Source organism: Musca domestica, unplaced genomic scaffold (assembly GCF_030504385.1).
Source record: "Musca domestica strain aabys unplaced genomic scaffold, Musca_domestica.polishedcontigs.V.1.1 9, whole genome shotgun sequence".
Lineage (NCBI taxonomy): Eukaryota > Metazoa > Arthropoda > Insecta > Diptera > Muscidae > Musca > Musca domestica.
Window position 1 is genome coordinate 20,692,620 of NW_026712435.1, and position 24,095 is coordinate 20,716,714.

The 24,095-nt window shown below is 34.4% G+C and overlaps 1 protein-coding gene across 9 annotated transcripts in view; it reads right to left on the bottom strand.

Moving 5' to 3' along the window:
* Nucleotides 1-816: 816 nt before the first annotated feature.
* Nucleotides 817-24,095, bottom strand: part of LOC131806823 (putative uncharacterized protein DDB_G0277255) — a 153,895-nt gene continuing 130,616 nt past the window's right edge. For 2 of the 9 annotated variants that reach the window (XM_059131555.1, XM_059131564.1), the window contains 6 exons: nt 20,035-20,470; nt 19,697-19,717; nt 15,265-15,432; nt 11,144-11,284; nt 11,023-11,060; nt 817-1,915 (listed from right to left, as the gene is read on the bottom strand). In XM_059131555.1, coding sequence (XP_058987538.1) covers nt 1,201-1,915; nt 11,023-11,060; nt 11,144-11,284; nt 15,265-15,432; nt 19,697-19,717; nt 20,035-20,470 — 1,519 coding nt within the window. In that variant the 3' untranslated portion in view covers nt 817-1,200. Of the gene's footprint in view, nt 1,916-6,046; nt 6,296-11,022; nt 11,061-11,143; nt 11,285-15,264; nt 15,433-19,696; nt 19,718-20,034; nt 20,471-24,095 lie in introns of those variants that run through there. The other 7 variants (XM_059131563.1, XM_059131562.1, XM_059131556.1 and 4 more) reach the window with 7 other exon arrangements.

A 24,095-nucleotide genomic window follows, 5' to 3' on the forward strand; every position in this document is an offset into this window, starting at 1 on the left:
AATCCATTATTTGGTAATGGGAAAACGCATTATTTGGTAATGGGATTTTTGTTGGTTATCCAGACAACAGGGAATTTTAAAAGAACTTAACAGATCAGGAGCTAGATTTCTTTGCTATGAAAATATGAAATGAAGGTTGATTTTTCAATTATTTGGTAATGAGTTAATCCATTATTTAGTAATGGAAAAATCCATTATTTGGTAATAAGATTTTTGCTGGGTATCCAGACAACATGGAATATTAAATGGCTTAACAAACCAGGACCTAGGATTTTTTTGTTATGAAGATATGAAATGAAGGTTGATTTTTCAATTATTTGGTAATGGGAAAATCCATTATTTCGTAGTGGGATTTTTGCTGGGTATCCACACAAAAGGGAATATTAAATGGCTTAACAAACCAGGAGCTAGATTCTTCTACCATGAAATGGAAACTTTGATCTTTCTTTATAAAATCTCCCTTTGACATTCTTTAAATGATTTCATTTTCAATTTTCACAGAATAAGTTATGTGTCTTTCTCTGGGTAATCACTTCATTTCCATCCACACCTTTTTGGAACACTCTGTATACATTTAGTAATACTTAAGTAGTAGAGCTTCTTTTTTTTTTTTGTAATGTATGTATGTTTGCATGTCCGTATATATTTTGTATATAATAATTATTTATATAATAATAATTTTGATAATACTTTTTGCATTTGCTTTGTTTTATATCTGAATTTGCGTTGGTTTTTTCCACCTTTCAGCTATGATTTGAAAAAATATTGTATGTTTGTCGAAGTTTTGTTGTTGTTCTTTATTTTCATGAAGGCGACGAATGTTATTGTTGTTTTGTTTTTCTCTTCATTTTAGCAAAGATTCATTTTTGAAAGATAGAAAAGGTTAATGAGAGTTTGGGTAATTAGAGTATTTTGTTAATGGGGGGAGGTTGGAAATTTGGGCAGGATTTATATATTGTACATAACGGGGTTTTTGGTTTTGCATGTTTGTTTAAAGGCGAATTAACAGGTTGTTACTATTATGCTTGTTGTTATTGTTGTTTGTGTGTGTGTTGTTACAGATACCAGAATCTGTGTTTAGTTGTTATGCGAAAATATATAGTTCTTTTTCATAATTGTGTGCGTTGATTTAATAACAATAAGTGTTGTCCATTTAATTAAAATAATCATAATTGTTGTTCTTGTTGTTGTTGTTGAAAACTAAACTATAGTAACTGTTGGTTTATGATTATTGTGATGATGTGAATGTGAATGATGATGATGATGCTGCTGTGCATGATTTTGATGCTGATGATACGGATGCTGCTGGTATTTTGGCTGATGCTGAGTAGGCGGCACAGATGTTGTCTGGCTAAACAATTCATTGGCTTTTACAATATCCTGTAACGGTTTAGAACTATGAGTATTTACTGGGCGACAGTCTTCGCTTTTGCATTTCCCATTTATTAGGGTGTTTTTGCTTATTTGTTCATACTGTTTTTCATGATACTCCCGCTGTTTTTGTTGGCCATTACTACTATTACAATTCTTGACATTTTCTTCTTCTTCTTCTTCGCATTTTGGTTGTGACTTATTGACACAGCCACTGCTGCTCCACTGTTTCAAAGGATCGCCAATTAAAGTAATTTTCACAGGTTTATATGAGGGTGCAATTGGTTTGTCCCATGCAATCGATGCCCGACGCTCTGGAACTTTGTTCGAATTCATAATGGTTGGTTGTGAAAACATTTGTTGATTATAATTCGATAATGTGGTCGAAATAACTGTATGACGTCGAGTTTGATTATTATTGTTATTATTTTGTGTCATATTACCAGGATTTTGTTGCCCAGAATTATGATGTTGTTGCTGGATGACCGTTGTGCCATTGAGGGCCGGAAAATATGTTGTATAACTGGTATATTCCGGCTTACTTCTAAATTCAAATAGAAATGACAAAAAAATTAAAAAAGAAAAAAATTGTTATTATTAATACATTTTGCATCATTACAATAATTAATAAACACTAATACAACAAGATTTGGTGTTTTCTCTTATTTTTTAAGGGGAAATGACAGTGGGCAATGGAATCTAAATACATTTAATTGCATGCTCTCTTATTGCACACAAACACACACACACACATTTAATTATCTTGTTATTAATATGTATTCAATTAGATAAAAATATTGGAAATTTACCTCAAATTTCTATATTTTATTTGCAGCATGCAATCAAAATTTTTAAATACATATAAATACGATTTTTGTTTGTGTTGTTGTTGTTGTTAATGTATATTATTAGGACAAATAACTGTACAATATGAACTATTAAAGCTTAGGTATATTGAAGAACAACAATTGATTTGACATCGGATTATAGTTGGTAGTAATAAAAAAAATCATTGAAAAAAACATCCTACCGTTCCGAAAATATCAAACAAATCACATTCCCCGGATTCGTCCATGACCCCTATTAAAATATGCTGCCAAGAATGTATGGGAACGAAAAATTGATCGTCATTAATCGCCACCAATATGTTTGCTGTACCCTTTAAGTTTGTTTATTTCTAGGCCTCATCCGCCCCCATTGTGTCGCATGATTATATCCATACTTTCCAACGGGATTGTTTGAAATTTTTGGTAATTTGTATTCCTCTGACAGAAAAATGTCTATATGGGTCCATGTCCTCCTACACACCCCATATAACGGAACACTCCCGATATTCCGAATTTAATATCCTATTCCATTATACCCAAGGTACAGGGTATTATGTCTTTGTGCATTTGTTTGTAACATGCAGAAGCAAACATAATGGACTCGTAGTACCTTTTGATGATCTGTTTAGTATCATATTCTGAGTCGATTTATGCAAGTTCGCCTGTCCATATAGTTTTGTAAACAGAGTACAGGTCGCATTTATTGTCCGATTAAGATGAGATTTCTACAAATCATTTGTTTGGCCCAAGGACAAACCCCATGGAAATTGATGGAAATTAGCCCCAATTTAGATATAGCTCCCATATATATCTTCATGCGATATGAATTTTGTTGGGCGCCATATGTGGAATGGAAACGTCCAAATGGAATGGATTTCTGTAAATTCGACCGAATCAAGCGTAGTAGGACGTGTGTTGAATTTGGTGGAAATCGCATCAGATATAGCTATAGCTCCCATATATTCGCAATATGCTCTGCAAAATACTGATATTTGCTACCAGACACAGGAAAAAAATTACTATCTTAATTTTTTTGTCAAGGTCTGTTATGATTTGGGTTTAGCTCCCATATACATCGATATCCGATTTCGGATTTATTGTGCACCAGATGGTTAATATCAGCTCAAATGGAGTGGATTTTGGCACACACAACAGAATTCAGCCTAGAATCAAGTATGTCAAAGTTCAGATTTGGATATAGCTTTCCTTTATACAGGGTGAGATAAAAAACTGCAACAAAGTCAAACGCCACAATTTTAACATTTTTTTAAATTTTATCGAATGAAAGCAAAAAATCAAATTTTAGAATAAGTTTAGATTTGTTTGAATTGGTCACCTTTTGCACGAATTATGGCCTTCAAACGACCGATGAAACCGTCACACGCTGCCCCAATGTTGCTCCGCGGCATTTTGGTCTGTTCCCGGCGAAGCACTTGCTTGAGGTGATCAACATTTTGGTATTTCTTAGTACCAACCTTGCTTTCCAAAATACTCCAGACACAATAGTCCAACAGATTGGTATTCAGAGATTTTTTTTTAGTTCTGGTGGCCATCAGCTGACCTCTTTGGCATTTGTTTGTTTACAAACTGCTGGACAACGAATGTTTTCTCATCGGAGGAAACCAAATTCGGCAGTTCACCACTTTCGGCCAAGCGAAGCAACACTTTAGCTCTTTCGAGTCTATTTTCTTTCTGTTGCGGTATAAGTTCTTGCACTTTTTGGAATTTCAATGGCTTTACACCGAGCTCATTTTTCAATATTTGCCGAATGGAATATTGCGATATGTTCAGCTCACGAGCCATTATTCGGCCGCTGCGACGCGGGTTCCGATCATTTCTGCTGATTTTGTTGTTTTCTTCCGTCCACTTCCTTGACGTCGGTCTACGCTACCAGCATCACGGTAATGAGCGATGGTACGAGACACAAAAGATTTATTCACATTTAAATGCTGGAGTGCTCTAACGAAAGCCACTTGTGATTTTCCAGCCAAATATGAAGAAATCACACTATCACGCTTGAATTCCATCACGAATAACTTTTTTTTCTGGAAAATTCTCAACAAAATGCTTTTTTACGCTTGTAAACAATATAATGAGATGTCACTGGAAAAATATTAGCAGCTGTCGGACGAGTGGCTTTCAAATGATAGCAGTCTGAAGTTGGTTTCAGTTTTTTCATCTCACCCTGTAGGTCCACGTCTACGCATAGACCCCATATTATGGTTTTCGAAGTCCTTCCAAATGGTGGACGGTATTAAAAGTTCGATAGGGCCAAACTTTTTCATCTCACCCTGTAGGTCCACGTCTACGCATAGACCCCATATTATGGTTTTCGAAGTCCTTCCAAATGGTGGACGGTATTAAAAGTTCGATAGGGCCAAACTGTTTAAAGTCATATTGTTCACTCTATAGCAATGTTATTCACTACGAGAGGTACAAATGCCTCCGTAAAGTTTGGTGGAAATCGATTCAGAATTGGATATACCTCCCACTTAGTTGCTCTGATTTCAAATTATTACTGCTCTAAAGACATAATACGTATTCTAAAAAGGTGCATAGATGGTATGATCCACTTAGCACGGGTAGTGATAACCTTTCTTTACTGGTTATGATTGTAGTTACAATTTCAATGGAATTTTCTTGAAGGTGATGTTTGGAGTTCTTAATAGGTTCCACATTTTCTACGACTACGTTTTCGTATAGCCTCCATATTACCGCACTCCAACCCATACTTGGAATTTCGATGATTGTAGAAAAATGTTCAGAGGATTAACTCAATGTTGGCATTTGGAGCTGCCCTTCTTTGGGAGATACTTGCCTAAGCAGGACAATATTTTCTCATAGCTGTCATATAATGTAGCCTGTAGAAACTTGGAATTTTGATGATTGTCTGAAGTTTAGCATTTGAAGTTCGTACCGTACCTCGTGTGAGAAATTATCCATATTGTCCTAGGTTTTCTTTCCGAGAATATTTTTTGGAGTCATAACTAAAAGTTTGTAGTTTTTAAGCAACCGAGTAATGACACCGTCCAACTTAGGGACTACCAAATTCAGTGTTCTACCTCTATCCCTTCCCCAAATACCAAATTTAATACCATTTTCTACATTCGTACTTTTTAGTGCCTACTTCCTAATTCACCTACACATATCAAGCCGTACCATTTTAGTACGTATTCCAAAATACATCTTCAAATTTCAACTATCCAAACTAAGAGCGTGAGTGAGTGCGGAAATTTCTGATTTTAAATACTAACCGTTTACCCAATGCCAAATTTAGTACCTTTTAGTACTTTTCATATACTTGTAGTATACAATTCCAAAACCACCTTTTACACACACAACATTAACCCACATTCAACATTTTAAGATTGTAGGTTCAATTGTTTCGCCTGGGCGTTAAATCAGTCAGTAACTCATTTAGTCACACTGAAATATTTCCAAAAACATACGTTTCAAAATGCTTCCTTCACAAATAAAAACCTTGGTATTGACGTCACCCTTCATAAGAAGTTTGCAGAAATAAATAGATCCATGTATACCAGAGAACATCAATTAGTAACACAATGCAACTTATTTTGATGTATAAAGGGGAATATTGTTGCTAAAAGAGGTTATTGCAAATATTTGACATATTGCATTTCTTTATAAGCCTTGGACTTGTGAGAACCAGGTCTCTGGACTAATCCGAGAAACTCTAGAACCTCTGCCAAGATTTCTTGATATCGGATGAATATTACGGGAGAGATATGGGAGCATATTACGGGTTGGAAGCAATCGAGAACAACTAACATAATATATATTTCATAATAACTAATACATGTTTAAATAAATGTTAAAATGTATATTTAATATACAATTTCCATTTGTTCGCCTCGCAAATCAATTGTTGTTCAACGGTATAAATTAAAGCTATCACAAATCTGTTAAGTCTATAATTAATAACAATAATGTTCTTAACCTAATTTAATCATGAGGGACAGTTGTGAGTACACGTATAGGTTAGATGTAGTATACAGATAAGGTTAATTGCACATAACAATATTACAGCCAAGAAAAAATCACAGTAGAATACCTTTTGTTCTCCAAATTGTTGTAGTCTATGTTTTGTGTGTTTCGATAGGATTACGGTCAGTTTGTTTTGTTATAAATTTTATATGGATTAAAAGTTTTTCGATTGTTTTACATAATTGTTTTTGTTTTTTAACCAAAAATAGAGGAAAGAGAATGTGTAATTGTTAGCAGTTATATAAATATAGAAGTAATAACTTATTTGCAAGGCATAGAAATAAATAAATAATTAAGAAAGATACTAAAAATAAAAGAAATGTTAAACTAAACAAAAGAAATATGAAATTAATAAACAAAAGAAAGTAAAATAGTAAATGCAGATGCATAAATAATATTTACATAAACATAAGGCTCTTCGCTAAACTGTGAACATGCAACCTTCAAAATGGTTTAAACTTAGTATACAAATGTGGGTTTGTATTTATACCCTACACCACAAGGTGGTCAGGGTATTATGTCTTTGTGCATTTGTTTGTAACAGGCAAAAGGAAATGAGATAGACCCATAGTTCCTTTTGATGATCTGCATAGAACCACTTTCTGAGTTGATTTATGCATGTCAGTCCGTCCGTCCGTCTGTCCATGTATTCTTGTGAACAAAATGCAGGTCGCATTTATTATCCGATTGAGATGACATTTTTCAAACAACATTTTTTTGGCTCAAGGACGAACCCTACTGAAATTGGAGATAATCGGTAAAAATTTAGATATAGCTCCCATACATATCTTCGTCCGATTTGCCTTTTATTGTGCACCAAACGTGTAATATCAGCCCGAATAGTATGGAATTTTGCACATACAACCAAATTAGGCCTGAAAATAAGTATGCCAAATTTAATCGAAATCGGTTCAGATATAGCTATAGCTATAGCTCCCATATATATTGTTCATCCGATTTTATATTTTTGTCCTCCGCAGCCGTAATATGCACTCTGTAATAACAATATTTAGGGAAATATATCAAATGCAGTTCAGAAATACCTTTGCTAAATTTTATCGATATCGGTTCAGATTTGGATATAGCTCCCATATATAACTTCGTCCGATTTACCATTTATTGTGCACCAAACGTCTAATATTTTTCCAAATGGGATGGAATTTGGCACATACGGCCGAATTTAGTCTTGAAGGTAGTATGCCAAATTTGGTGAAGATCGGTTCAGATATAGTTATAGCTCCCATATATATTGTTCATCCGATTTATTGTATTTGTTACCCACAGCCGTAATATGCACTCCGTTACAACGATATTCAGGGAAATATATCAAATACAGCTCAGAATTTTTTGCCAAATTTTAACGAGATTGGTTCAGATTTGGATATAACTTCCTATATATTTCTTTATCTGATTTCAAATTAATTTTGCACTAAATGGGCAATACAAGTCCGAATTTAAAAGATACAAATGCTTCGGCATATTTAATCCTTTGAATTTTAAATTATAATTATAATCATAGCGTGTATGATTGAATTCTCCCATAAAAACTTTTAATTATTAAGTGGAGCTCAACTTAGGTGTAGGGTATCATAAAATCGGCTCCGCCCGACTTTAGGACTTTCTTTACTGGTTTTTTTTTTGGATTATGAAAATTTGGATTATGAAAATCTTAGAAAATAGCGTTACACAAGTCTCATGCGCCCTAAAGAATTTGTTCACCTGTTGAAATGAGATATATATTTATACCCTACAACAGTATGTGTTGGGGGTATGATAAGTTTGATTGTGACAAAAATTATGTTACACCTCAAAATATTGACATAGGAAAGTAAATATGGATTTTCCTATCTCGCCGAGCTGAGTCGATCTAGCTATGTATGCCCGTCCGTCTGTCTGCCCATGTTAATTTGTAATTACGCTACAGGTCGCACAATATTGCCCGATCCGCATTTATTCCCTGATTTTGTAGTTGCTCTACAGGTCGCAATTATAGACCAGTCAACGCGTAAGTTAGCATGGGGCTATAGGTTAGGGCTGGCCAGAAGCCTTCCAATTTGGATGGTCATAGGGTAATATTTAGTGGGTGAAATAGACCATAACATTAGTGTTAAATAAATGTCAAATTTTTCATTAAACCGCGAATATTTTTAATTCCGGCGAAATCACAAATAGACGAAAAGGTCAATCCTGACCGTTTCGTGGATGCCGATAATAAATATATCGGATATATATAGCGAAATATATACAATGTGTATATACAAAGGGACGGGATTCTAGCTAATTCTAGCTAACAGAATGCTTATATCTCAATAATGGCTGGGCCAATTTTGACAAATTTTGTCAATTCAGAATGCCCTCTTGGCATACAATAATAAGATAAAAAAAAGAATCCGCACAAAAAGATGGCAATAATGATGCAAATATATTTTTTTATTTTAGTTTTTTTATTTTGTGATTTTTTCATATTTTTTTATCGAATGAAATTTTTTCAATTTGACTTATAATATTGAAGTGTATATTTTGTAATATTTTTTCACCTTATAATACACACAGGATGGGGTTATTATATACAGATTGCAATTATCGTCCGATCCTCACGAACATTTTCACAAGGCTAGAGTTATGATTAGAAGGGCTAGGGCTATTGTTTTCAAAGGTGTCAGCAAAATATATTTAGGGGTTGAAATGGACCAAAAACCAAAAATGTTCCTGATTTTGCAGCCGTTATGAAGGTCACAAATAGAAACCAAAGGACAAAAATCTCGCATGAAGTTAAAGTTAGGACAGCGAGTAGAATGGACCACTACCTTGGGTGGAAAAATACCAACATTCCCTTTCTACCGAAACGATGAAAAAAACTCACAGGCGACAAATAAACAAAAAGGCGAACTTCTGGATTTTTATGCTGATTTCGTTGACGAATATAGCCAAACATTGTAAACAAGCAAATCATATAGATGAGTCTAAATTTGGAGATACAGAGGAGGCCTCTTGGAGATAATTGCAAAATATTTAGGGGTTCAAATGAACCAAAAACAGAAAATATGTCCTGATCACACAATTGAAGCCAATCGACACGCCTGAGCAGAGAGTTAAGGACAGGGAAGAATTGTAGCATTTCGGATGATTATTGGATAATATTTGGCTTTAAAATGCACCACAACAACTAACAGCACGACGGAGTGCTTAAATATTGGGCAAATGTCCCTGGTTAAAAAGCACAGGGTAATATCTGGGCAGTGCTACGTGACATAATTTCAAAAGCGAAATCTTCCAAAATGGATTTTTACATAAAGGGGCTTCTAACATATTTTAGTGTTGTAGGGTATCACATGGCCGGCCCCGCACGTCTATAGTCTTTGCTTATTTGTTTATTTATTTATATATTTATTATACCCTCCACCTTGGAAAGGAGGGTATATTAACTTTGTCATTCCGTTTGTAACATCCTTAAATATTCGTCGTAGACCCCATAAAATATATATGTTCATAATCAGCATAAAATTCTAAGTCGATTTAACGATGTCCGTCTGTCTGTCTGTCCGTCTGTCTGTCAGTCTGTCTGTTGAAATCACGATACAGCCCACATTATTTGACGTAGAGCGCCAAAATTTAGCTAAGCAATTCGTATTGTGTCTAGGTTGGTTGGTATTGAAAATGATATATCGGTCAACGTTCTAGTATAGTCCCCATATAACGGTACCTCCCGATGTTCGGTAATTTGATGATTTTGCCACATTTTTTCACGGATTTGTCTAAAAATTGGTATTTGTTGGCCAAAATGGGTTCCAGCTCAGGTGGCGAAACATTGCATGTATGGGTCCATGATTTGGTATAGCCCCCATATAACGGTACCTCCCGATATTCGGTATTTTGATGGTTTTTGCCACATTTTTCACTGATTTGTCTAAAAATTGGTATTTGTGGGTCATAATGGGTCCTAGTTCGTGTGGCGAAATATTGTATGTATAGGTCCACGTTTTGATATAGTTCCCATAAAAAGATTTTTGACACATCTTTTCAAGAATTTCTCTGAAAATTGATAGTTGTAGATTATAATGGGTCCCAGGTGGCGAGTCATTGTAATTATAGGTCCACGTTTTGGTAAAACCCCCATATAACGGTACCTCCCGATGTTCGGTAATTTGATGATTTTTGCCACATTTTTTCACGGATTTGTCTGAAAATTGGTATTTGTAGGTCATAATGGGTTCTAGCTCCTTTGGCGAAACATTGCATGTGTAGGTCCACGATTTGGTATAGCCCCCATATAACGGTACATCCCGATACTCGGCATTTTAATGATTTTTGCCACATTTCTTCTAATGTTGTTTCTTTTACCCTAAAGTGGAGGGTATTTAAAGGTTGGACCGGCCGAACTTAATGTTTTTACTTGTTTTTTAATTGTTATTATAAATATAGTCAGGTTTAATCCCATTATTGTCGTTTTGTTTTATAAAAACATCGTTCGTTTATTAGCGGAGGAAGAGAAAGTGGAGAAAAATCAGCCTTTATATAATCAAGTCAAGAAAAATTAGGTATTTTAAGGAGTTGGCTGATAAATCTTTTAATAAAAATTGACCTTTTTAGTTTTAATTCTATTGGATAGAGTACGAAGAAATATGACTCCAAATGATAAGTATTTAAATTAAAATTGGTGAATTTATATGTTCACAAGCCGAGAGCTTATCAAATCAATAAGAAGGAACTGATAAAGCTAAGTTTTATAATTTAAAAAGGTAATGAAAAAAAAAAAAAACAAACCAAGATGAAAAACTAAATAATTAACTAACAAATATTAAAAGACCATCCATATTACCTCGATAAACCCTCCATGCCAATCGACAAAGGACGAGTCTGCAAAGAAAAAGATTTGATTTAATTTTCTCAATATTTAAAAATAAAAAAAAATCCATACAAACACACACAGATACACATACCCTTTCAGTTTGAGTTGCCGTGGTAACACATTCCTTTGGGGCTTCAACACTAGTTGGAGCCGTTTTATGTTTTTCCGCCTCCAGCTGTTCAATGAGATTTTTCTGCAAACGTATTGTGCGATCACGATCATCAACTTGACCCTGTTGCCGATCCATGTTTAACAGTTTAATGGTCCGAATATGGCGGAATAATGTGCAATGATTGAAAAAAAACAATAAAATATTTATTACTTCAAATTAGCTGTTATCAATTTCAATGAACTTGGTATGATGGTAGAAGAAGAAAGTGGATTGGTAGAGATAAATTAAAAAAAATAATATTTTTTAATATATTCAATTGTACAACATTAACGGTGAGCAAGTATATGTTTTCCATAGGTTTATGCTACATTTGTATAATGTATGAATATATATAATTTCTCTTAAATTGAATCTATAAATTAAATATAAACGGATTTACTATACATTCTATGTATGTGTTGGTATTTGTGTATTTATAGGCAATTAAAATTTCAAAATTTCTATTTTTTGTTTCAAAAATTAACAAAATCATCCAAACTGGTTCATTTATTGTTTTTAATAGTTTTAGAAGTTGTTCCCCGGCTCTTAGTGTATCACTCCATAAATTAACAAGGTTCCAGTACTGAAAACACACATTTCATTCTTCATAATTCATACCAGAAGGGGTTGGCAGATATTTATAATCTTCACAACAGATCTTGCGTATTCAAAACTGCTTGGATGTGTGAAATTTTGATGTTTATTTCGCTTTCTTTGAGCGTTTTGTTTTTAAAAATCTTGAACCCTATGTGAGAGAGGTACCAGAAGAAATGGTTCGATCTCTACTACATTTATAACAGATCTTGTGTTGATGAAAATATTGAGATGTACCAAGTCTAAATGGAATCGGATGTTCATTTCGCGTTTTATGAGCTTCATGGATATTAAAAATGTTGACCCTTTGTGGGAGAGGTACCAGAAGGATAAAATCAATATATTCCATCTTCACAGCAGATATTGTGTTAGTAGGAAATAATGGGATGTGTGAAATATGAAGAGAACTGGATATTTATTTCAGATTTTGTAATCGCTTTGGCTATTAAAAACTTTGACCCGTTGGGGCGGAGGTACCAGAAGGGGTTGACAGATATTTATAATCTTCACAACAGATCCTGCGTATTCAAAACTGATTGGATGTGTGAAATTTGAAGAAAGTTGGATGTTTATTTCGCTTTCTTTGAGCGTTTTGTTTGTTTAAAATCTTAAACCCCAGAAGAAATGGTCCTACCAGAAGAAATGGTCCGATTTATAACAGATCTAACACAAGAAATAATGAGATGTGTGAAATATAAAGAGAAACGGATGCTTATTTCGGATATTTTAATCGTTTTGGCTATTCAAAACTTTTACCCTTTGCAGTTGAGGTATTAATAGGAATGGTGCGATCTTTATAAAAGTTGGGTTAATGAAAACATTAAACTGTACCATTTCGCGTTTTATGAGCTTCATGGCCCTGTGTGGGGGAGGTACCAGAAAGAGTGGACCAATATATCTCATCTTCACAGAAGATCTTGTGTTAATAGAAATAATGGGATGAGTGAAATATAAAGAGAACCGGTTACATATATCAGATTTTATAATCGCTGTGGTTATTCAAAACTTTGACCCTTTTTTGGGGATGTACCAGAAGGAATAGTCCGATCTCTACCATCTTTATAATAGGTCTTGTGTTGATAGAAATATTGAGATGTGCCAAGTTTGAATGGGATCGGATGTAATTTTGGAGTTTTATTAGCTTCATGGATATTCAAAATTTTGACCCTTGTTGGGGGAAGTAGTAGAAGGAGTGGACCTATATAATCGATCTTTACACCAGACCTTGGGTTAACAAAATTATTATGATGTATGTAATTTGAAGACAATCGGACTCTTACAGCACATTTTATATAAATTTTAATTATTCGAAATTTTGACCCTCTGTGTGGGACGTACATATTGCAGTGGACCATTTTCGCACCTGACCAAGAACTGATGCAAATATTAGGATTTGCAAATATTAGGATGGCAAAATCCGATTATCCTTTCTTTTTCTGTGCAGTAAAATATATTTTTTTTTTTTTGAAAATTTCGTTTTGACCGCATCAAATGATATATACCCTATGTAGCCATTTGGTTGAGGATATGAAAAGGATTTTGAAAAAATATTAAGTAGTCCTTTTTTTCTGAATTTTCCAAAGAAAAAGTTAGTTTGTAGACCTTTTATATTGCAGATCCTGAAATGCAACTAGAAAGTTGGAAAGTATATAAGCAAGATCTCGTAAATGTGAAGGCGAGCTTCACTCTCGACCCGAATTCGTGCGGGAGTACTCCCGCGAACAAGAAAAAAACATGATCGAGAATGCTCTCTTTTTCTTTACCATTCGATTAAGACCGAATATTCTCTCGAAGTCGATCTTCTACTCACACACTCTTAGAGTAAACTCTTACTCTTTTTCGAACATTTTGAATCCCAAGGAAGAATACTCTCGAGTGCTGTCCTATAAAACAAAAGTATAGAGGGTACAATTCTTCTAAAACACGTACTCTACGAGCATAGCGTAGCGAAAGAAATTGAAATATGATTTCCGTTTTGAGCTTTATGAAAATTTGATTGAAATATTGAAAATTAGATCAGTTCAGAAATTCCATTTTGTGATTTAGGATATTTCAAAATGTTGTCCGTTTATAACAGAGAGGATACACTTAACTGACAAATTTTAATTTGCGAAGTTTGGAGAAAAAATCCGTAGCGTTTTCACATTTTATGACAATTAAAAATTTTGTCCCATTGTAGGTACAACCAGAAAAAGTGGGCCGATATTTTCAATTTTTGCACCTCAACTGACTTTGTTCGTAGTCTTGGAATCCATTCGCCTTATATGAAATTCTTAATTTCATACCGTTCCTATCCCGGAGAAATTATCCTTTTCCCGGAGAAATTCAAGAGAAATCGGCGTTTTTTTGCATTTTATGACAGTTTTGATAAGAAATTGTTTACCCTTTCAAGAGAGAAGCAGATTAAGCACATTTTGTCTATTTTCTCATACAAATATTACGATGTTCTTAGGTTCAGCATTTTCCTATGCTCCCTTCACTTTCTGAAAGATATTTGATTTTTGAAAATCTTGAACATTTATTGAAGAGTTAACAGAAGGAAACGATCGATATTATTCGACTTCGAACTTGATCTAAGTTTGATTATAATATAGCGATGTGCCAAGTTGGGACCAAAGCGGATACTTCCTTCGAGATTTATTGTACGCAGCAGAGACACAGAAGGACAACTTTAAATGTCCTACCACGGATGTCAATCCGTTATTTCGATGAGGTATTTTTGGAAAAACAAAATTCTATGCAAACTTAACAATTGTGATAATTATAGGAACCTTGAGTGATGTCCCAGTTATTACTGTTTGTCCCAAAAGTATGTCTTATTCGGTATGAAGTGACTTGAGGAGATTGATTCATAAAAGAAAAACTTCAAAATTATAACCAGTAATTTGTTCTTCTGATTTAATACGAATACATTTTATAATAAGAAAAAAAAAACTAATAAACAAGAAGCCACAAAAGAAGTTTATCTAAAACGCCATTTAAAAATATAAACTTGTAAGAAAAAGGTTTGGAAATATTTTAAAAGTTTAAATATATTTATTTATGTATAGGGAACATGCTTTACAGAAAAAAAACTACATTCGAATTTGGTTCTCATTTTTGGTTTCCTAATTTGTTTTGTTTTTTTTTTTCAAACACAATATCAATGTTCGCCAATAATTTCAATTAATTGTGTTCAATTTAAAATATGTATTCTATATATAACAAAATGTTACCTTGCCAAACTGAAAATACACACAACGTTTTGTAACAGCAACTAAAGACTTCTGTCATAGAAAACTAACCTTTGATTTGTTCTGATATTGTTATTGATTGGCTTCAATTGTCTTTTTTCTTTTTTTTGTGGGATTTTATATAAATTATTGGTCGAATTGAAATAAGTAGGTTTTCAAAAAACACACAAACTCAACGTGTTGGCAGTCAAAATTAAGCAACAGAAAACTAAATACCAAATAACGTGCAAATACCTGAAGGTAAACCACCTGTCTTCGTAGATCCGAGAGTTCCTGCACCGGGTCATCTGTGGTCGATGATGTTAGGCTGGCCAAATCGATGTCGTCCAACAATTTGCTGTCCAAGCCACAGGATGTAAATAGTTGTCCATTATCATTCTCGAATGGATTGAGAGTTTCGGTCTGTAAATGTTATATCAACAATTAATTACAGATGTTATATTAAATTATGCTGTCGGTATTAAAAATTATATAAATCAATTAACCAAAAAAATTAAATAAATTTTAAGCATTCATTCCATGTTAAATCTTGTAAAAAAGAACTAAAATAGTAGTTTGTTTATTTCGAAAGAGTGTTATACAAATACAATTAAATTAAGTGATTTTTAACAGTTATAAGTAGTAGTTGTCCAGATTAGCAATTTTCATAGGGACGGGTTCGTACTCCGCTTGCTTCCAGGTGATAATAATTGTTAGCCAGGAATTCTTAGATATTGGCCCATGCAAGGTCACTATCCTTTTTTTTTTGCATTTCGAGTACCTAAAAGATATCTGCCCTTCTCGCATACACTTGATAATGTGTTTAAAGTATTGTTCTAGAAATACTCTCACTATATTTTGAGTTCTCAATATCCTATTTAAAAACTTAAGAGGTATTTTGAAGGTTGTCCTCACTTGTTTCTTAAGGGGATTTCCGAAATCTGTCACATGTAGTTCATAATGGTATTTATATCCACTCTTGTAAAATTTTTCAATAAACTTCCATGTCTTGGGATAGGACATATATCTTGCTCTCCGAAAATCTATAAGGAAATATATTCCAATACATAAAATTCGATGATAGGCCATAGAAAAATTAAACCAAATTAATACATCTCGGAAAAACTTTCGGATGTGCGCAAACTTGTTATACCCTACACCACATAGTGGTAAGAGAAGAAGGAGAAGAAAGCGATATAGACCAATAGTTAATTTTGAGGAAATTCATAAAATCACTTTCTGGGTCGATTTGTGCATGTCAGCCCATGTATTCTTGTGAACAAAATGCATGTCAAATTTATTATCCGATTGAGATGAAATTTTGCAAACAAGGGCGAACCCTATTGAAATTGGCGACATTCGGATCAGATTTAGATATAGCTCCCATATATTTTCAACCGATTTCGGGTAAATTGCTCACATAATGACTAATATAAGTCCAAATGACCTGTATTTTGGTACATCCCACCGAATTTAGCCTAGAAGCAAGAAACTTAAATATGGAGAAAATCGGTTCAGATATAGCTATAGCTCTCATATATATGTTTCATCCGATTTGAGTTTTTAAGTCCCTCACATGCGTAATATGGACTCCAGAGTAATGATATTTGGTACTGGACATCAGATACTGCTGGAAAATACCTCTGTCAAATGTTATCGAGATCGGTTCAGATTAGGATATAGCTCCCATATATATCTTTATCCAATATCAGATTTATTGTGCACCAATTGGCTAATATCAGACCAAACGGACCGAATTTTGGCAATTACGACTGATTTCGTCCTATAAACCAGTATTTCAAATTTGGTGTAAATCGGTTCAAATATAGCTATAGCTCCCACATATATGTTTTATCCGATTTGGGATTTTAAGTCCCTCGCTTGCGTAATACGCACTCCACAACAATGATCTTTGGTACCATATATCAGATACAGCTCCGAAATATTTGTATCAAATTTTGCCAAGATCGGTTCAGATTTGAATAGATCTCCCATGTACATCCTGAACCTATTTCGGGTTAATTGTGCACCAAATGGCCAATATCAGTCCCAGTGACCTGAATTTTGGCATATCCGACCGAATTCAGACTAGAGGCAAATACTCCCATTATATGTTTATAGCTCCCATTTATATGTTTTATCCGATTTGGGGTTTAAAGTCCCTCACATCTGTAATATGCATTCGACAAAAATGATATTTGGTACCAGATATCTTATAAAGCTCGGAAATAGCTTTGCCAAATTTTATCGAGAACGGCCAAGATATATATCCTTAAGCAGATTTCAGGTTTATTGTGGAAATAATGGCTAATATCAGCCCAAATGGAGTGAATTTTGGGACATACCTTTCCATTTTTACAACTCGGATTCGATATATATTTTTTGTTTTAATATAATCTTTCTCGAAGTGATATCAAGCACTCTATAGCAAACTATAACTGCTCTTAAGCCAAATGTTGATAGATGGTATGATCTACTTGAAATAAATTATTTTGCTACGGGAGCTCTACTAAATATGCACAGTGGTGTAGGGTATCATATAGTCGGCCCCACCCGACTTTTGACTTTTCCTTACTGATTTTACATTCTGCTAGTTCTGTTCAAATGGTAGCTGCTTTGTTCTTAGCTGCTTTGTTCTTAATAATAATATTAGAATATCGAAGTAAGGGCTTCAGTCGGATCTGCCGAAATGCATCGTGTGTGGACTAATATAATACATATGGCGCCGATTCAGAAAGTGATTCTACGAGGATCCTCAAAACTAACTTTGGGTATATCTCGTTTTAGGGTATAAAAATAAATCATGGAGGTTTGTAATCAAATAATGACAATCAATGTTGAGAGAGCTGTGAATGCTATCAAAAATGTTCTTATTTTAAGCTATGGGAAATCTTGGCCAATTATCTACACTGGGATGAAATCCCCGCCGGTTTGGTGGAATAAAGACCTTGCTATTCTTCGTAAAATAACAAGGAGGTACTTAGCATTGATTGGAATGCATATAAGGCAGACTGCAAGAAGTAAAATATAAGTTATAGAAGGCTAAACGTAAATCTTGGGTCAGCTTTAGTGATCCTCCTCTGGATAGTCTGATCATACACACAGACGGTTCCAAGATGGAAGATGGAAGAAGGCACCGGGGCTTGCGTATTCTGTCAAAATTCAATCATTAAAAGCTCATATAAAATAAATGACAATTATAGCGTCTTTAGGCCATTCTTGACTGCAAGAAAGCCCTTCTTGAAGTACGAACAAGTAAAAAAGCAAGTAAGTTCGGCCGGGCCGAACTTTTAATACCATCCACCATTTCGAAAGGAAATTGAAAAATTTAAAAAAAAAAATTCCGAAAACTACCACTTAAGTGAAAACCTTTATATAGTCCCCATACAAAGACGTGGACCCGAATACGAAATTTTTTGCCATAGGCTGTAGTGCCCATTACGAACTTCAAATACGAAATTTGAATAATGTAGCAAAAATCATGAAAATTCACAGTATGGATGATATGGACCTGCATACGAATTTTTTCCCATAAGTTGTATTACCCATTAAGATCTTCCGGTGATATCGGGAGGTACCGTTATATGGTGGCTATAAGAAAATCTGAACCTGCATACAAAAATTGTTGCCATAGGTTGTAGTACCCGTTAGAATCTTCCAGTACGAAATTTGAAACGATTCCGGTGAATAATGTTGCGGAAATCATCAAAATACCGAATATTGGGAGGTACCGTTATATGGAGGCTATACCAAGACTTGGACCTGCATACAAAAATTTTTGTCATAAGCTGTAGTACCCATTACGAGCTTCAAATAGGAAACTCTAAATAATTCCGGTAAATAACGTCGCTAAAATCTTGAAAATACCGAATATCGGGAGGTACCGTTATATGGGGGCTATACGAAAACGTGGACCGACATGGCCCTTTTACGAACTTAACCTGTCTACTTGTAAACTATGCATGTATACAAAATTTCAATTCGTTCGAAAGATAGCGTGATTACAACAGACAGACTCACATCGCTAGATCGTCTTAGAATTTTACGCTGATCCAGAATATATATACTTTGTAGGGTCTATTATGAATATTTCGAGGAGTTACAAATAGAATGACAAAGTTAATATACCCTCCATAGAATGGTGGTGGTTATAAAAAAGGCTCTCTTCCAAAAAGCTGTTAGAAAATGGCACTTAGAAACCGGTTGCAAAGTATCTAGGACCATCTGTCCGGCAATATCGCGAAAAAGAATCATCTCCCTTCTATCAATTAATATGTCCTATGTAAGAATCGGACATACTAATCGGCCCAATATGGGGTAGTTATTTTTAACATGATTATGACAAAATAATTTTTGGGGGGAAATACCCCGGCACCGATATAGAGTCTCTACATGAATTTTTTTAAGGTTAGACTTCGTATAAAACACATTTGTTTGTATCTCAAATATGTATGTTTTTTAATGTTTGGGCGCCACTCTGAGTCTCTTTTGATGTCCCTCAATGATCATGCTTCATAATAGCATCTACTAGATTTGACTCTTTAGCTTTCGAACCCTTATTTACTTTATATCCAAAATATAAGCTTCCATAACCCCTGTCAAAATCATATATTTAAAATATTTTTTTTCAAGATTTAACATCCAATGAATGCATATTGTCTATAAATGATCATTTTTATAAACCTACCCTCGTCAAACAATTTTCATTCTTGAAACAACGAACAAAAAAGAACATAAGATCCAGAAAACGATTAAATACACAGAAAGTGTGTATGACAAGAAGTTGCAAAGTTTGTGCGTTTGTGTGCAGGTATTTTTTGCGTTATTTAATGTTGAGGCGATCGTAATGTGCGATACCAAGTAAACCATATGAGTGTACATAAAAAAATGATACAGAAAAGAAGCAATTATTCAAAAAACAAGGAAAAAATACAAACAAAAAACTTAAAAAAAAATTAAGCAACCAGACATTCCCACGGGAATTCCATGGGTCTTGCAGAACACACATCACTACTATGTACATACCTCCTGCAGTATTTTGCGCAAACGTAACAATTGCTTCTTGAACTGCAGCACATCTTGGATCATAGCATTCCTAAACGATTTATCATACAACATGAGATCGTCCGACGAACTGTGCGTATCGCGTTGATGCTGATGGTAGGCGGCCGATGAAGATGACGATGCTGGATGGTGATGTTGATGCTGTTTCTGCTTCTGATGTCTACGCTGCAACGATGAGCTGGCTGTATTGTTACCACTGCTGTTGTTGCCCTGATTATTGTAGTTGTTGGCCACTGATGATACTGTGGAATTACGTGACGATGTGGCCGTGTTATGGTGACGTCTTGAACTTAATGGAGATCTTGTGCTGTCGGAATCGTTATCGTTATTCAAGGTACAGTGCTGCTGCATGCGAGAACGATTCAATAAACGGGTTGCACGTGCAGGCAAGTGAGCACTGGAAAAGGAGAAGAAAAGTAAGAATAATTATAAAAAAATGTTTTTTATTACTGTGGGAAGCCGATGCAGGTTATAACAGTAGATATTGGTTGAAAATGGCATATTTTGTATCTGAATAAGGATATACTGAGGCGTTTTTTTATTTAAAGAGGGTCTCTAGGAAAGTTAGGATGATTTTATATTTTTTCAAGAGCTACAAGAACCAGAATCATGGATTTTAATCGATTATTTTTTAAGCGCCACCAAGGCTAACATTTTTTAATTAATAAAAAGATCTAAATAAAGTTCTAATATTGTATATTTTTTATACCCACCACCCCATTGCATTTGTTATCCATGGACATGATCGGCTCCTAAGGTAATCACTCGAAATTTGGAGGGGATCGAACTATATGTCTTAAGTTTTGGTCATATGCATATTATGTCTGAAATTCTTATCCAATTGAAAATGTGGTGTATCGGTTCACGCTCCACCATATAATGGTACATCCCAATATTCTGACATTTTCAAGCGAAATTTTTAAAAATTTGGTATTTGAAGTTCGACGTGGATAACAGCCTCCCAGACAAAAAGATGTCTATAAAAGTCTAAGTTTTCCTGTGACGGTGCCTCCCAAAACTTGGCATGTTGAGGATTTTTTTAATGGAAGTGTACCGGTACCGCCTACTATATCTTATTTTAAAAACTTTAACTGCAGGATTTAACTGATTTCACTTCAAACAACAAACATTTTATTTTAAAAGGTTTCTTCATCTTGGGGTGGAGGGTATTAAATTTTTTCCATACAAGAACCAGAAAGACGTTAATCAGTCTAACTGATTTTACCGGGTTTAATCAGGGATATTTATAAAAATATGTTTGGAATCCCATACAAACTCGAAGAAATAATAATATCAAGATCAAGGTTTTAGTCATCTAGGTCGATCCCATTAAACAGTTAGAGTGATGACCGCAGATGGACATGTGTAAATTATTTTCAAAGGTTATTTCGATGAGTTACGAACGAAACGGCAGCTCTACATATTCTTCCTCAGTTTCAATTAATCTATGTCTGTAAAAGAGGAAAATGTTTGTATGTTTGTAATTTATGGACTCGATAACCGCTGCACAGATTTTTCTGAAAATTTCCAAGTATAGTACAACATCGCCTGAAATTCGGCATCAGTGACTAAATTTGACACAAAAATAATTTTGTCAAATTATATTCAAAGCGGTTCAGATTTGTATATAGCTCCCACATACATTTTCGGCCGATTTTATATATTTGTTGCACCCAACGCGATATTATGTCCGATTCCAAGAAAATGCAGAATGTGTGACGAAATCTGGTTACAATAATAATTTTGGCAAATTAATTAGAAATCGGTTAAGATTTTTATATAGCTCCCATATATATATTCTCGACCGATTCCACATATTTGATGCACCAAACACTTCAAAAGATTGCAGTTTCCTGTTCGCTTGGCATTTTCTATGAAATTAATAAATCCGAAGGACAAACCCTTCGTGTATGCGGACTAAATTTGGCATGTTCCTGATTGTCTCATGATCAGCTGTTCCTGACATGTTCTCACGTTGGTAGACCGAGCTATTTCTTTGTTCACGTATTAAAGTATTACAATAAATGCATTTTTAAATTTGGTTTTTTAACGAACAAATATTCGTATATAAAACTTTGAATGCATATAAAATCAATAGAGGTTGCGATACGCACCAGGCTCAGCTAGTTCTCTTAAAATATATAATGGATGCTTTCAATACATCCTCCGTTAATGGTGCTCTAGGTTTGCTAGATGAACATTGCATGACTATTTACGTTTTGGGGTACATTTGATTCTTGAAATAATGTCATGTAATCATCCAAAACGTTTATCTCGGTTATTGTTCGGTTCCACGGATACAAGCGAAATTTCGTATCAATCGCCCTATATCTCAGACCTCCGTCGGCATTCAAAACAATATTTGAAAATTTGAATTCCTGTATATATAATATTCCTTCGATATCTGAAATCAGGTCTACGAAATCAACATCAACATAAATGCCCTTTTCATGTATTTCTGATTTCGAATCGCGGTTGAATGAAAATTTTGGTATTTTTCACATGTCCATTCAGAATGGTAGGACTCTCCCCTGTCTTAAATTTCCTCATGCTAAATTACGTGTCAATGGACCTTTAATTGCGACCTGTAGGCACACTACAAAATCAGGAAAAAAGCCATGCAAAATTTTGCCGAAATAAGAAGACCGATATCTTAAAATGTTTGTCTAGGACCAATTTTGGCGAGATAGGAAAAGATTTGCTACATGCTTGGTCTATTTCAAATTGTTATAAACTTTTTGGGCCAATCAAATTTATACTATCCTCAACACATAATGCTGTAGAGTATAACAATTAAAAAAGAAGTAAAGTTCGGCCCGGCCGAAAAAGTATTTCAATAATTACGTTTTTTTTAATATCCTCCACCATTTGGAAGGAACTTGAACAATTTCAAAAAACTTCCGGAAAATACCACTTAAATGAAAACTATGATATAAAGACTATACGAAAAAGTGAACCTACTTACGATTTTTTTTTCATAGGCCATTGCGAACTTCAAAAAAATTTGGAAAAATTCCGGTGAATACTGTCGCTAAAATTATGAAAATACCGAATATCGGAATGTAACGTTATATGGGGGATATACGAAAACGTGAACCTACATACAAATTTTTTTGTCATAGGCTGTAGTAACCATTACGAACTTTAAATGCGAAACTTGTTACAATTCCGGTGAATAATGTCGCACAAATCATAAAAAATACGGAATAAAAATACAGGCTATACGAAAACGTGGACCTGCATACAAAAATTTTTGTCATAGGCTGTAGTAACCATTAAGATCCCTCAATACGAAATTTGAAACGATTCCGGTGAGTAATGTTTCTGAAATCATCAAAATACCGAAAATCGGGAGCTATACGAAGACGTGGACCTACATACGAATTTTTTTTTTCACAGGTTGTAGTAACCATCAAGATCTCCCAATACGAAATTTGAAAGGATTTCGGTGAGTAATGTTGCTGAAATCATCAAAAAACCGCATATCGGGAGGTACCGTTATATATGGGCTATACAAAGACGTGGGCCTACATACAAAAATGTTTGTCATATGCTGTAGTACCTATTACGACTTTAAATACGAAATTTGAAATAATTCCGGTAAATACTGTCGCTAAAATCATGAAAATACCGAATATCGGGGGGTACCGTTATATGCGGGCTATACGAAAAAGTGAACCGACATGGCCCATTTACGAACTTAATCTGACTACTGGTAAACTATCGCTATTTACACCGCTGATCCAGAATATATATACTTTGTAGGGTCTATTATAAATATTTCAAGGAGTTACAAACGGAATGACAAAGTTAATATACCCTCCATAGAATGGTAGGTTATAAAAATTGATAACTAAATTTAATAGTTGGTATCTGTACAAACATTGCTAATAACCAATATCCACTGTTTTCATTCTAAAATAACCACATTTCCTTTGGGTATGTATGTATGTGTATGTATAAAACAAGATGCAGATAATAGACCTAAGGTATGATGAACCTTCGTGCGGTGCACTGGTGGA